We start from the raw sequence: 12,179 nt of genomic DNA, 5'->3' as shown, positions 1-12,179 counted from the left end.
TCTAGGTACTGTAAAGCGTGAACTAAAAAACATGGCTTTGGCCCGTGTTGAGTGTGACAAGTCTGGCCGCTTTGCTGTGTTGCCACGTCCGCTGTACGAAATGAAGGCGGAGGATGCCCTTAACAGGTTGTTCAAACCCTTCGCTGGCAATTTGAAATCGTTGAAACGGAATATTACCGAAATCTTTATCCAAGTGGAGATCCCCCTGTCAAAGAAAATGAGAGATTCAAAGTGTTGCGCGTTGGCTGTCAAATTTCTCCTGAAATACCATAAGGTGGACATGCCATTCAGAGTTGTTGTCAGTGAAACAGGTTCGTGGCATAAGCTGGTTTCTTGTTTCCTAAAGAATTCCTTGACCTCCCTTCGTCTTCCCAACTGTTTGTCCCTAAAGAGTTCAGATGAGTTAATTCCCCAGTTCTCCAAGTTCCATGGTAGTGAATGTGAAATTGTTTCTCTTGACATAAAGGACTTATATTATTCTTTGAATGTACATGACTTGCTCCGTCGTGTTAGGTGTGTTGTTGAAAGCCAACTTGTATCATTTCAGTCCGCTGCCGGCATGTCACTGAGTGAGTTTCTTCGGGTTTTGGAATTGTATCTCAGTTCTACCACTGTTTCTTATAATGATTCTCTCTTTGTACAGTCTAAGGGGGTTTGTATTGGTTCATCTGTAGCTCTGATCTTATCTGAAATCTACCTTAATGTTTTTGATAGTGCTGCACACCAATTCTTGAGTTCTATGAGGGCTATGTTCCTTGTCTTGTTACGCGTTATGTAGTTGACATCTTAGTTATTTCAAAGGATGACGCTCTTGTTTCCCAAGCTCTGCAGGCAATGAAGTGTTCATCCCCTGAGCTAGTTTTCTCTGTTGAACATGTAGTTGATGGTAGGCTTCAGTATCTTGATCTTTGTTTGAAGTTGTGTCCCCTATTTTGTTGGGCGTATGGTAAATCTGGTGGCAAGCCGTTACTTCCCGTAAACAGCTCTCATTCCAAACTCGTAAAGTCGGGCATCGTGGCCTCGCTCATCCGTTCCGCGTTAAATAAGTCTTGCTGCCATTTTGTTTCACATAGTCTTCGCCATCAGGTTTACCGCTTAACAAAAGCGGGGTTCGGTCCAGCTTTGTTGCAGTCAAAGTTACTAGAGTGTTTTCTGGGCATAGGTGATGTAAAACCTTGTCGTTCTGAGCAGCCTTCTGCACGAGTTTGCATTCCATATTCTCATGCTGCGTCTCATAACATCCTAGCCGCTGCAAAGAGGTTCAATGTTCAAGTTGCTTTTTCAAATGTTGCGCGTTTAAGCTCTCTAACGCCCTTTCATTCTGATAAGTCAGTTTGCCGTATTTCTCACAAGACCCGCTTTGTTGAGTGCGCCGTAGGCGTTGTGTATTATGTTCCTTTTGCATGTGGTTTTTGCTACGTAGGACAGTCTGGTAGATGCTTAAACATTAGACTCTTAGAGCATAAAAGAAATGCAGACAGCCTTTCAGGAAATTCTGAATTGGTCGAACACTTGAGAGATTATCACAATTGTTTCCCGCTTTTCCAAGAGACCATTGTATTGAAAAAGGTGCGTGACCCGTTTGGGCGACTCTTAGCTGAGTACAAAGAGATTAAGTCACGAGGCAATTGCGTTAGTGTTCCCTCTGTTTCCCCCTTTCCACCCATCAGGAGGTTATTGGGAGTGTAGACTTGCTTAGAGCTGCTGCTGTTTAGAAGAACTACTACAAAACAATAATTTTACGAGCCCATTAAAATTCTACTTTCTATGGAAACTATAATTGCCCTATTACTTGGATCGCTATTAATGAAGCGCTCCATTTTTTTCTCTTCCCCTTTCAGCCTTGTCATGCAGTGAAGCACATATATCGTGTCCATGAACTGATTTTTTTATTCTTAGAGAAATCATATTTTTGCAGTTATAAGGGATGACAACATCTTCTACATCTGAAGTGGATGTAGTAATTAGGTCTCGTTTAATTGTTGGAAATAGAAGGTCGGTGCAAATGCGAGGTCATGGGTTGCTGTGTCTGAGAACGTGTCGTGTTGTCTTTTTTCTGTTCCGTGTGTCCGGTTTTTATCGTCGTTTTACAATGTACCAGCTCGCCTGCACCCTTGCACTTCTACCATTGATGTTATGGCTTTAGTGCAACGAAGAGGAAGAGGACAGTTGCCATCACGAGGTTTTGGGTTCTTTTTCCTTTTTTTGGGAACGTTCTGTTAGTCTTCGTTTGTGCTCGGGATAAAGAGGTTCGATTATACAGAGCGGAGTAGTTGCGGTCATTACAGTCAAAGAGTGGGAGTTCCACAACAACTGAATTATATCCACTGCATTGAAAACGTGAACTTACTTGCGATCAAAGTTGACTCCGCATTTTGTAAGCGTCGCATTTCGTGAATATGCCTCCAGGGCTTTAATGGCTGCCGTTGGTCGTAGGTTGTGGTTTAAGATGTCGTCCATTGAATAGTCCAGGACAAGGATGTCGCAGATGCCGTCTGGTAGATCGACGTCGATGGCTGCGCGAGTCCTTGAAGTTTCTCCCAGGCGATCGGTTGTGCATAATATAGGATTGGCCTTGACAGCTACACGGAAGGCGTGAGACTCTTATCAAATGTTAGAGTCCCAGCTAGACCAACTTCTTACACAGTTCTGCCTGCAACTTCAGCTATGTTCAGAATATCCTAAGTGACCACGCGGCATACTTTGTCACGGTCTCCGTAGGCGGGGAAGAGGAGGTTATGAACACACTTATAGTGCTCGCTACAAAACGTACTGATGCGTATGAAAGACGGCATTTGCGAATATTGAACAAATGACAACAACATTCAATATATAGTACATTTGGTGAGCGAGCCTCTAGCTTGTTAATTAATACAAAACGTAATTTATGCAGCACTCTGCATATACGCTATGATGTGACGAATATAGGATTGCAGCATATCATGATACTACTTGTGTGTACGTGTTACAAACAGGTATTATTGTTATGTGGTGTTGGATGCACGGCGTGTAATTAAAGTATAATTTATATTGCCAGAACCTAGGATAAGCGACAAATTGGAGGCACAGAAGTTCGATGGAAGAAGCATAACACAGTCAACGGAAACGCACAAGCACGTACATCCTCACGTTACGTGCGTACCTGTATTGTAACGCTTTCTTTCCTTCTAGATGCGTTCTTCACTCACATTTAAGGTGCTTTCACGTTCAAAATAGCGACAGATTTTGCCCTGAGCGCCCGTTCTGTTTACTCGTAAAAGTACGTTGGTGTAGCTGTGTGCTCCATCGTTCGAGCTTCAGGAGTAATTAGCAGGAGCGTTTTACTACCCGGCAACTTAAGCTGCTTAGTCGCATTTGCAGTCTCGGCAGTCTCCGTAGTTCTTGACGTAGTTGTCGAAGGAGTTCGACCTGCCGTTACTCGCCCTTGAACTGCGGTTTGCCTTGAATGGCCTTTGAAGAGTTGGTCGCATGGGAATCAGTTACGCTCAATCATCTTGGTAACAAGTGTAACAGCGTGTGATAACAGCTCCCGACCAACGTACCAGTGGGCTTCCTGTATCCTGTAATGCTGTCAAGTGTCAGGATGGCAGGGTCCCTCTTCACTGTAATTATCCGCCATGCATTTACGGAAGACGAAAAGAATTAAAACAAGTGGTACATAAACACACAGACAAAAGTCGAGAACTACTACTTATAGCCACGCACAAAGAGGAGCCACAGATATCTCTTCTGTGTTTTCCTCTCCATTCGCTGTGCATTATATATATTCAAAACGAATTGTTCCTGTCGTTGCCTTCAAGCTTTCTAGCGTGCGCTTTGTTTTTCTGTTTCGTGTTTCGATGTCCTTACCACAGTCGAGAAATACTGACCTAAGTATCTGTCTATGAATAGTGTCAAAAGGCCAGGGGGAGTCGTGGTTATTGGTAAAAAAACGCACACTGGCACTAGAACATTAAAAACAAGTAAGAGCTTGACGTTTCGGGAACAGTACTGCTCCCCTCATCAGAAACAAGTGTCTTGGCTGAGTGTATCTGCACTCTAAGAAAAAAAGGTATAACTTTCCACCCGTCTCGGTAGAGCTGCATTGCAACCACATTTCTGCTCAAACCAGTTTTACCTTTTGGGTATAACTGCAGAGTAGAAGCAAACTACAGAGTAGAAACTGTCGTTCTACTAGCTTGGGTAGGGTATTCTACCATTTTTTCTTAGAGCAAACGTGAGAGAGAGGAGCAAGGGAAAGGGATGCTGCCGATTATACCCGCTGAGGAGAAGGCGCGTGTGGATCGGCACGAAACGGTTGAGGTACTGTCGTTCTACTACATTGGGTAGGCAGTTCTACCATTTTGTCTAAGAGTGTGTCTATGTAGGAGTGTGTGTATCTCTCTACGTATCTGTCCATGTAGGAGGACGTCTACTATGTGAGACGTTTTGATTATTTACCGCAACAACCACACTTCACCGGTCTCCTATGAGTGCAAAAGAGAGAGAGAGAGAAAGATAAAGAAGAACGTGCTCCCGTAATCTAGACATGCAGACGAATCATATAGGCGGGCACTGACATACGTAATATGAAACTGGTGTGTGACTTTTAAGTTAGTTGTAATAAGATATTCAGTAGAAATACGTCCAAAGGAATAGAGAGGAGTTGAAAACTGGAAGAAAATTATTGCTCCGTTTTATTTGCTTGCGCTGCCTGTGCGGTGTTCGTTGTCCAAGTGGACGTCGACAGCATTCCTACACTAATATGTCTGTGTAAGTTATGCAGGACTATTGAGGTACTCGAATAGCGAGCGCAAGAGCGACAACTCGACGTAATGCCAAAATTGATTTGTATACACGGTAAACGCTTCACTGAATTAAAGACGAAGCTGTGTCTTTTTCACATTGCTGACCAAGGTCGTAACAGAGTGTACTCTTAGCACTCTAGAACCTACGCTTTCTGTGTCTCGCTTCATTGCTTCGAAGGCCGACTGCAGCAATCAGAACTATTGCCAGGGTTATTCCGACGGCACTTGCCAAGAGGCTCATCACCTTGATTGCACTACTTGAACTTCTGAAGTAAGAATAATGCACAGCCTTAGAGTTGGTCTGCATTGGGAATTATTATAGCAACAAAATAACTTATCTGGTTTGGGCTTTCCAATGCATTACGAGGTTGTGTTTCTCCGCCATGAGAGGGCACGAAAATAGGAAATAAGACGCGGGAGCCAAATTTAAGAGGAACTCGTCATGTATGCGGTCCTTGTTCGCTCTAGCAACAGAAGTGCAACTGCAACCCTAGCAACAGAACACGCTGAGGACGAGGGCTGCACATGATATTAGTAACATTTTGCGTAGTTACTTTTAAAGTCATTCAGAAAATGCTCATCATCCCCTGTTAAACGATTGGGGTATACAGAACTTCATCACTCTGCTTAGTCCACGTGTTGGGCGGTGAAGTTAACGTTTTAGATTAATTCGTTACTTTAACTCTTTAGGATGTGGATGTTTGGCGCTGTGCTCTCTTAAAACAGAACTTCACCCACTCACGTAACACGGTGAAGCATACATAGCTGCGTAAGTGCCAGAAAGAGACAGACGTCTCCCGTTTTCAACAAACCGAAACGCTTAATCGCTTACAGGCCTAAACGAGCTAACGAGGAGTAAGGCACTCATCTACAAGGGCATGTGATATATACTGCGATTGCAAGGTGCCCTTCCATTGATACGCGCGTGACAGCCGGCGCATGCGCCTATATGTTTTATATGCGGTGAAGTTCTGTTTACGGAGTGTGGTCGTTAACGTCGTATTGCTGGCAGAAGGGAAACCGCATGCGCTTGGAGCCTAGGGCTGCTTGTACATTTACCCGAAGCTCTCAGCTCACATCTTTCAAGAAGCTTCAGGAATATCGATTGGCCTACACCCTAGCAACGTATGCCCTACAACGCGTCCTTAGCGAATCATAGACTTAGGGTTCCGCGTTTTCGCTTTAATCGAAAAACACCGAATACAGGGGACGTTCCAGGAACGATGACAGAGATAAATTGCTACACATGCCCAACAAGTTGCTGATGCAGATCAGAAAACCATACAGAAATACGATGGTTGTGAAAATTGTCCGTTTACTTTTGCGTTAGCCGTGAAACGCCACTGCAGGCGAAGAACGCCATCTTGAATGAGCGTCGTGCGGAAATTGCATTGTGATTTCTATTCGCCGATAACTGTCGCTTAAACCATGCACACTCCAGGAAAAACATCGAAAAACGCCGATTTCGTGAAAATGAATAAACGCCGAAAAGCATATGTCCAATGCGCCCAAAAATAAAAACCGAAAACGCGGAACCAACAGAGCCAACATTCTTTCTCATGATTTGTTGAGCGTGGGAGGTATATCGCATTTTCTACGAAATCTGCTTTGATGTTGATTGTCACGGAAAGGTCTAGGCCAAGCGCCCTTCTCTAATCGTAAGCGATATCGGTATCTTTCTGTGTAACGGTTGGCCCCATGACCATGTTATATGCTGAAGTTTTTTTGTTCTTTTTGTTTTCTTAGATTGTACGGAGGAGAGCATGCAGCACCGACAAAACGGACACTCGGTTCAGGAGTTGTACTTCTTCGTGTGTCTCTCTTTGAGGGCAGCCATCCTTTGGAGCGAGTTCTGCAGGTAATTTTGAAAGTAACTGTAGAATATAGCTAGTACTTACTGAGTTGCTGTAAAGGAGATTTCCCCAATTACGCATCTACGTGGTGAAACACAGACAGTAACACATACCTCACACAGCAGGGTACCCGACTTGATGACGACAAACACATTTTCACTGCGTGACTATCGCAGTATTCGAACAGCCCACACGATAACTGTTCTTACAGTAAATAAAACGCGGACGAAACACTTACGGTCGAGGACAGATGAGCGTCACGCATGCAGCGTATGTTTTCTTGCAAGCTGTATACAGGGTGTTTCAGTTAAATCCCCGGGCTAAATAATTCGCGAACGGGTGCACCAATCCACGAACTTTCTTGTTTACAAGTATCTGTCCGATACCACCTACAAGCTGCACACCGTGTGAACGAATTGGAGCCGCTCATTATTTAAATAAAAATTAAAATGAGTTTCGTAAAAAAACGTAACTTCTAAAGCAGGGCGCTGTCAGCATTAAAATGGGTACTACCCCTTTTGGGACCTTCAGTGGACACCTTGGGACCTTCAGACATCTGCCACCGAAGCGGGTCATTTGTTGCAGTAATTAATTGGTTTCGGTTTACGTATTTTTTTCGCGGCTGGTCGCGGCGAAGCGCAAAAGGGCGTATTTCATTGGTGTAATTCATTGGTGTAAGGACGTAATTCATTGATGGATAAGGGAGTGAAAGAGCGTCCTTTTGTGCTTCGCAGCGACAAGCCCCGACAAAAATACGTAAACCGAAACCAATTAATTACTGCAACAAATGACCCGCTTCGGTGGCAGATTTTTCTCTAAAAGGTGTCCACTGAAGGTCCCAAAAGGGGTACTACCCATTTTAATGCCGACAGCGCCCTGCTTTAGAAGTTACGCTTTTTTACTTAACTCATTTACATTTTTATCTTAATAATGAGCGCCTCCCACTAATCCACACGGTGTGCAGCTTGTAGGTGGTATCGGACAGATACTTGTAAAAAAGAAAGCTCGTGGATTGGTGCACCCGTTCGCGAATTATTTAGCCCGGGGATTTAACTGAAACACCCTGTATAGCGCATCTCCAACAATACCGTGCGAAAAAGAAATAAAAATACCGATGTGTTCAGCGCATAAATTTGTCGGACCCCTAGTCGGACCGCAAGAACTATTGGAACTGAGCTACCCTGGTGGCAAAGAAATCGTGGTGAAAGCGAAGCAGGGAGGTTGAGCAAAAAAAAAAACAAAAAAACAAAAAAAAACGGGGAACTGCATACACATCAGGCTGATAGTAAAATATTCTAGAAACTGTCTTGCTCTCAATGAATGTAACTACTTTCCCTTGTAACATTTAGTATTTCCGATACCTCTTCGCAACTTGGGTGCATGTTTTGCAAATTTTCGCGGGTTTTCTTTTTTCAGTACTTCCGTAAGACACCAAGATACATTGATTAGGAGAACCATGTGATCCAATAAACATGAATCTTGAAATGCTACTGAACAAGGCAAGCATAGTAAAGCTTGATCCACTATGTACCGAAAGCTAGGCCGAAGTTTATCCCATAGAGAATACATGAAGGTTAACATGTTTGACACAAATGTGTCTGATTTGTTTAAATTCAATGGGGGGGGGGGGGGACAAAAACAACAGGCAAAGTTCGCTGAAGACAGGGTCCCGATGTTTCGAAGCCTGCCGGATCCTTCTTCAGGGGTGACATTTGAAGCTCGGGAGAGCCGCTCGTACACTGGGGTTCTTTGTCTTGTCGATCACGTGGCGGAGGGCTGAAATCTACCTGAGATCAACCTAAGACGGCGACTGCTCGTTGAGTCATGGCCCATTCAATCGACACCCGGAAACCTTATTTATTTATTATTTATTTATTTCATCACACAAGTGATTAGGAGCAGAGGCTAAAAAGTCACAGGAGACTTGACAAGGTCTTTAACCGGTCAATACGAACAGTGCTCTGTAAACGACCTCCGCCACGTGACCGACAAGAGAAAACACCACGGCATAAAAGAGAGGCTTTCCTTGACTCCAAATGCACCCCTGCAGAAAGAGCCAGTAGAATTCGAAACTTTGGGACCCTCTCTTGAGCAAACCTGGGTTGTCCCCGTTGAGAAAATATATGGGACAACGCGCGCGGCCATAGTGCGCCCTTTTGCCCGCTCTGTGGAGTCCCACCGTAACATGAAAGCGCCACGCATCGCAGAACGTTGTTTCACAGAAGTACATTCATCAGAACGCAAATGATCATTTCATACTTCCTGCTGGCGCTGTATACGACAGTTACAATGAGGAATGTCGGCACAGAATACACAACCCTTGTTGTTAACCCTTGAGAAGAACATTGTAGCATTGCTGTCGTGTCCGCCGGTTAAGGCAAACACGATACGATACCGTTTTTGATAACCATGTCCTTATTCCATTATGTGTACTCAGACAACTGCCCGTCGAAAACGCCAATACCGAGAAGTGCAAAGCCTAACGGCAACGTTCCAAGGAATATACCCCTGGCACATTTGCAGCCTTCAATGACCGTTGCAACAAATGGCTCTTCACCTTGTTTCTTGCTCCACCAAGCATGTAACGTGTCAACTTCTCAAAGAAGATTGCCCTTTGAAAGCTTGACACGTTGCATGAATGGTGGCGCCACCCAACTGTTCAGTGGTCATGGCAATGTTCATTGAAAATTGTCCATCCATGTGGCAGGGGTACTAGCATCGGTTTCCGGATTTGTCATAAACTAATCATAGTTATCAACTCCGCTTCCGATAGTCACTGCTTTCTTTTTTCTTTTTGCTTGATGAGCACTTAATGTTTGGCGAGATTTTCGATGTATCTTCCTGTTTCTCGTGCTGTTTTTTTTTTTATTGTGCGTTTTTCTTCCCATCTTCAAGTCCTTTGATTCTAGCAGTTTATGCGCTTTGAAGTTGTGTCAAATAATATCCAATTGTGTTGTGCACACCGTCCGTTATGTTGTTCCCGCAAGGTACGTCTCTTCTTTTTTCTGGCAAACAAACAAACAAGCGACATTGAAAGGATAAATAATTTAACTTGACATCATCGTATTCTATGTGCGATAATTTCATCCCATATGATGAAGGTTCCTCTGAAGAGACCCGATATTTAATCTTTTGTGACGATTCTTTCTCTCTTCTCTTTTCGGCATTGACAGTGATTACAGTTCCGTGTTTCGATACGAGGAGCTGACTTTTAGGCTCGACTACAGTTATCTTCTGAGGCCAGAATTTTCCAGGAATTGTCATCAGGTAGTGTTGGAACGGATAAAGCCCCGCTTTTTGTTAATGTGGGGAAGTAAACACACACACACACAAAAAAAGAGAAATGCTACCACTTGGAAAGAGAGAATAGGGGATAAAGTGAAAGAAGAATAAATGCACAGAACATATAAATTAAATTTTAAACGTAATTTAAACGTAATTAAATTTTAACGTAAAAATTAAATTTTCTCGCAGTTTTCTTCAAGTTATCCGCCAGATTTACTCGGGCAGCAAGGACTTCAGCGGCACCTTCTTATGCTGGCACCCCTTGTGCACTAGAGAAAGCTAACCGGAACATATTTGGCTGGCGTAACCTAACTTTACGTAGTCTTGCCTAATCTAACGTTTCATCATGCCGCGAACAAGATGGCGGCAACACATCCGTTGGTCTTAGCAAGGCCGTAGCCCTGTTGTAATACAAGTGCTTAACACTACAAGTACAAGTGCATACGAGAGCCATTCTAGCCCGCAGTTTTCCACAATTCTTATATTATTCGATTCCGTATGTCACCCTCTATCGCTTTCAGGAATTATCTCACTTCTAAATAAGATCAATAATTTTTTAAAAGTCATAAGCTCATATACGGCACCGCTGGGAAAACCGTGGTCCGATTAACAAAAAATAGAGATTTAGAGAGTCGCTTCTGCCCGAACCAAACGACAGATACTGATGATTCGGAGAGCTTTGGGGAAGGGAACGTCACTTTGAGCAACTCGGACGAATCGCTCGCCCTCAAATGTTTTTCAGATTTTCAGATGTTTTTCCAGGCATTCAGGCAACTACTGGATCACGGTGGATCATTCACAGTTGTTTTTCTCGGTATTGACATATCGCAGCGTGTTTTACGACTCTCTCTCTTCGGGGAAGGCTAGAGCTGACACGAACTTGAGGACGGTGGTCACGTTGTCGTCAACGTTATGTCAGGCAGACGCCGCCCCTTTGGCGACACAATCTCGGCTATGAACCAGGAAGATATGAAAAGTCAATTGCGTTCTGAGAAAGATCATACCCCCCGTGTGCGAGCCTCTCTCTGTACTTGAACTACGAGAGCCAATCGAGGAACGACAGGGGATGAGGCACTTGCATAGCTCTAATGTGCCTTGTATACTCGAACAAACTTTTCAACCTGGCCTCGAGTACATGTTCTGGCGCCACATCTCGACGCTGAAACGCGTTAAATGCGCTGTGGAATACGTTGTAGCTTCCAACAACTTCTCGATCTGCATCGTCTACAACAGTAAACATCTTCTGCGCAGTTCCACTGGCGCGCCGCTTGTACAAAACAAACGACAGCCATTTTGCTTCGCGATTCCAGTCGGTCGTGGCCACAGAACAGAACGAAACGTCTCTGCGCCAGTCTGTCGCCCGGACTAGACTCCCCCGCGACTCTTACCCATTCGTAATGCGCATGCTCGAATCGGTCGTTTTGTTACAGTGAAAACGACTCGCTAAAGGTCTGTATTGATACGTACGCATTGCGGAAACCACGTGGGAACGGTGAAGGTCACCAGCGAAGCACAACAATCGGGATATAACAGCGAGGGAAATGTACCCGGCGAGACAGAAAACACGTCTTACACGTCTGACGAACGAAAGTTCTTCTTCGTCGTCAAATCTAAAGATGCTTCTTCGTCCTTAGTTTTTTTGACTGAATGCACCTCGTGAACTTCACTTGAGATGCAACGTCGTTGAGTAGCGATTTAAAAACGGATGACCGATTTAGAATTACCCAACAACAACAACTTTATTTTGACTTTGGAGCGTGGGGAGGTTCATCGCCATAGGCGATACTCTACCCCATTGCTGGTGGGGACGTGGGGAATAAAATGACGAGCCCCTTCACAATAACGATCGCAGTCCGATGGGGTCCACAAATGTCAAAAGAGCTTTGAGCGCAGATCGTTGCTGGGCTGGATTGGGCCAGGGACCAAGCAATTCCAATAGGGAGAAGGGGCGAGAGTCCAGCTGACGAAGAGACTCGGAGAGCGCGGTTCGGGAAGGGTGGTAGTGGGGGCCATGAAGAAGAATATGCTCCAGATCCTCAAGAGCACCACAGTGGCAGCAGGTGGGAGAGTCAACTTGTCTCAAGCGGTAACGCCACTGAGCTGTAAAGGCCACATCGAAGCGCATATTCGGTGGATTAACGCAGCATCTTGACGAGAGGTATTTCGTGGCATGCGGAAAGCGAGCGTGGTGCGAGGAGCTACCTGGTCGTATCGAGACCGGGTGGAAAAAGTACTCTTTGGGAAGTGCTTGGCG

At 44.6% G+C, this 12,179-nt stretch overlaps 1 protein-coding gene across 3 annotated transcripts in view; it reads right to left on the bottom strand.

Moving 5' to 3' along the window:
* The window catches only part of LOC135388391 (uncharacterized), a 40,551-nt gene extending 29,059 nt beyond the window's left edge, over positions 1-11,492 (bottom strand). The window contains exons 1-5 of one of the 3 annotated variants that reach the window (XM_064617945.1): positions 11,393-11,492; positions 4,935-6,692; positions 3,543-3,602; positions 3,328-3,450; positions 2,351-2,582 (exon numbers count right to left, since the gene is read on the bottom strand). In XM_064617945.1, the coding sequence (XP_064474015.1) occupies positions 2,351-2,582; positions 3,328-3,450; positions 3,543-3,602; positions 4,935-5,094 (575 nt within the window). In that variant the 5' untranslated portion in view covers positions 5,095-6,692; positions 11,393-11,492. The remainder of the gene's footprint in view (positions 1-2,350; positions 2,583-3,327; positions 3,451-3,542; positions 3,603-4,934; positions 6,693-11,392) is intronic. The other 2 variants (XM_064617946.1, XM_064617948.1) reach the window with 2 other exon arrangements.
* Positions 11,493-12,179: the final 687 nt, after the last annotated feature.

Source organism: Ornithodoros turicata, chromosome 3 (genome assembly GCF_037126465.1).
Source record: "Ornithodoros turicata isolate Travis chromosome 3, ASM3712646v1, whole genome shotgun sequence".
In the NCBI taxonomy this organism is placed as follows: Eukaryota; Metazoa; Arthropoda; class Arachnida; order Ixodida; family Argasidae; genus Ornithodoros; species Ornithodoros turicata.
The sequence above is the reverse complement of the archived record's forward strand: the minus strand, read 5'-3'. Positions and strand labels throughout refer to the sequence as shown.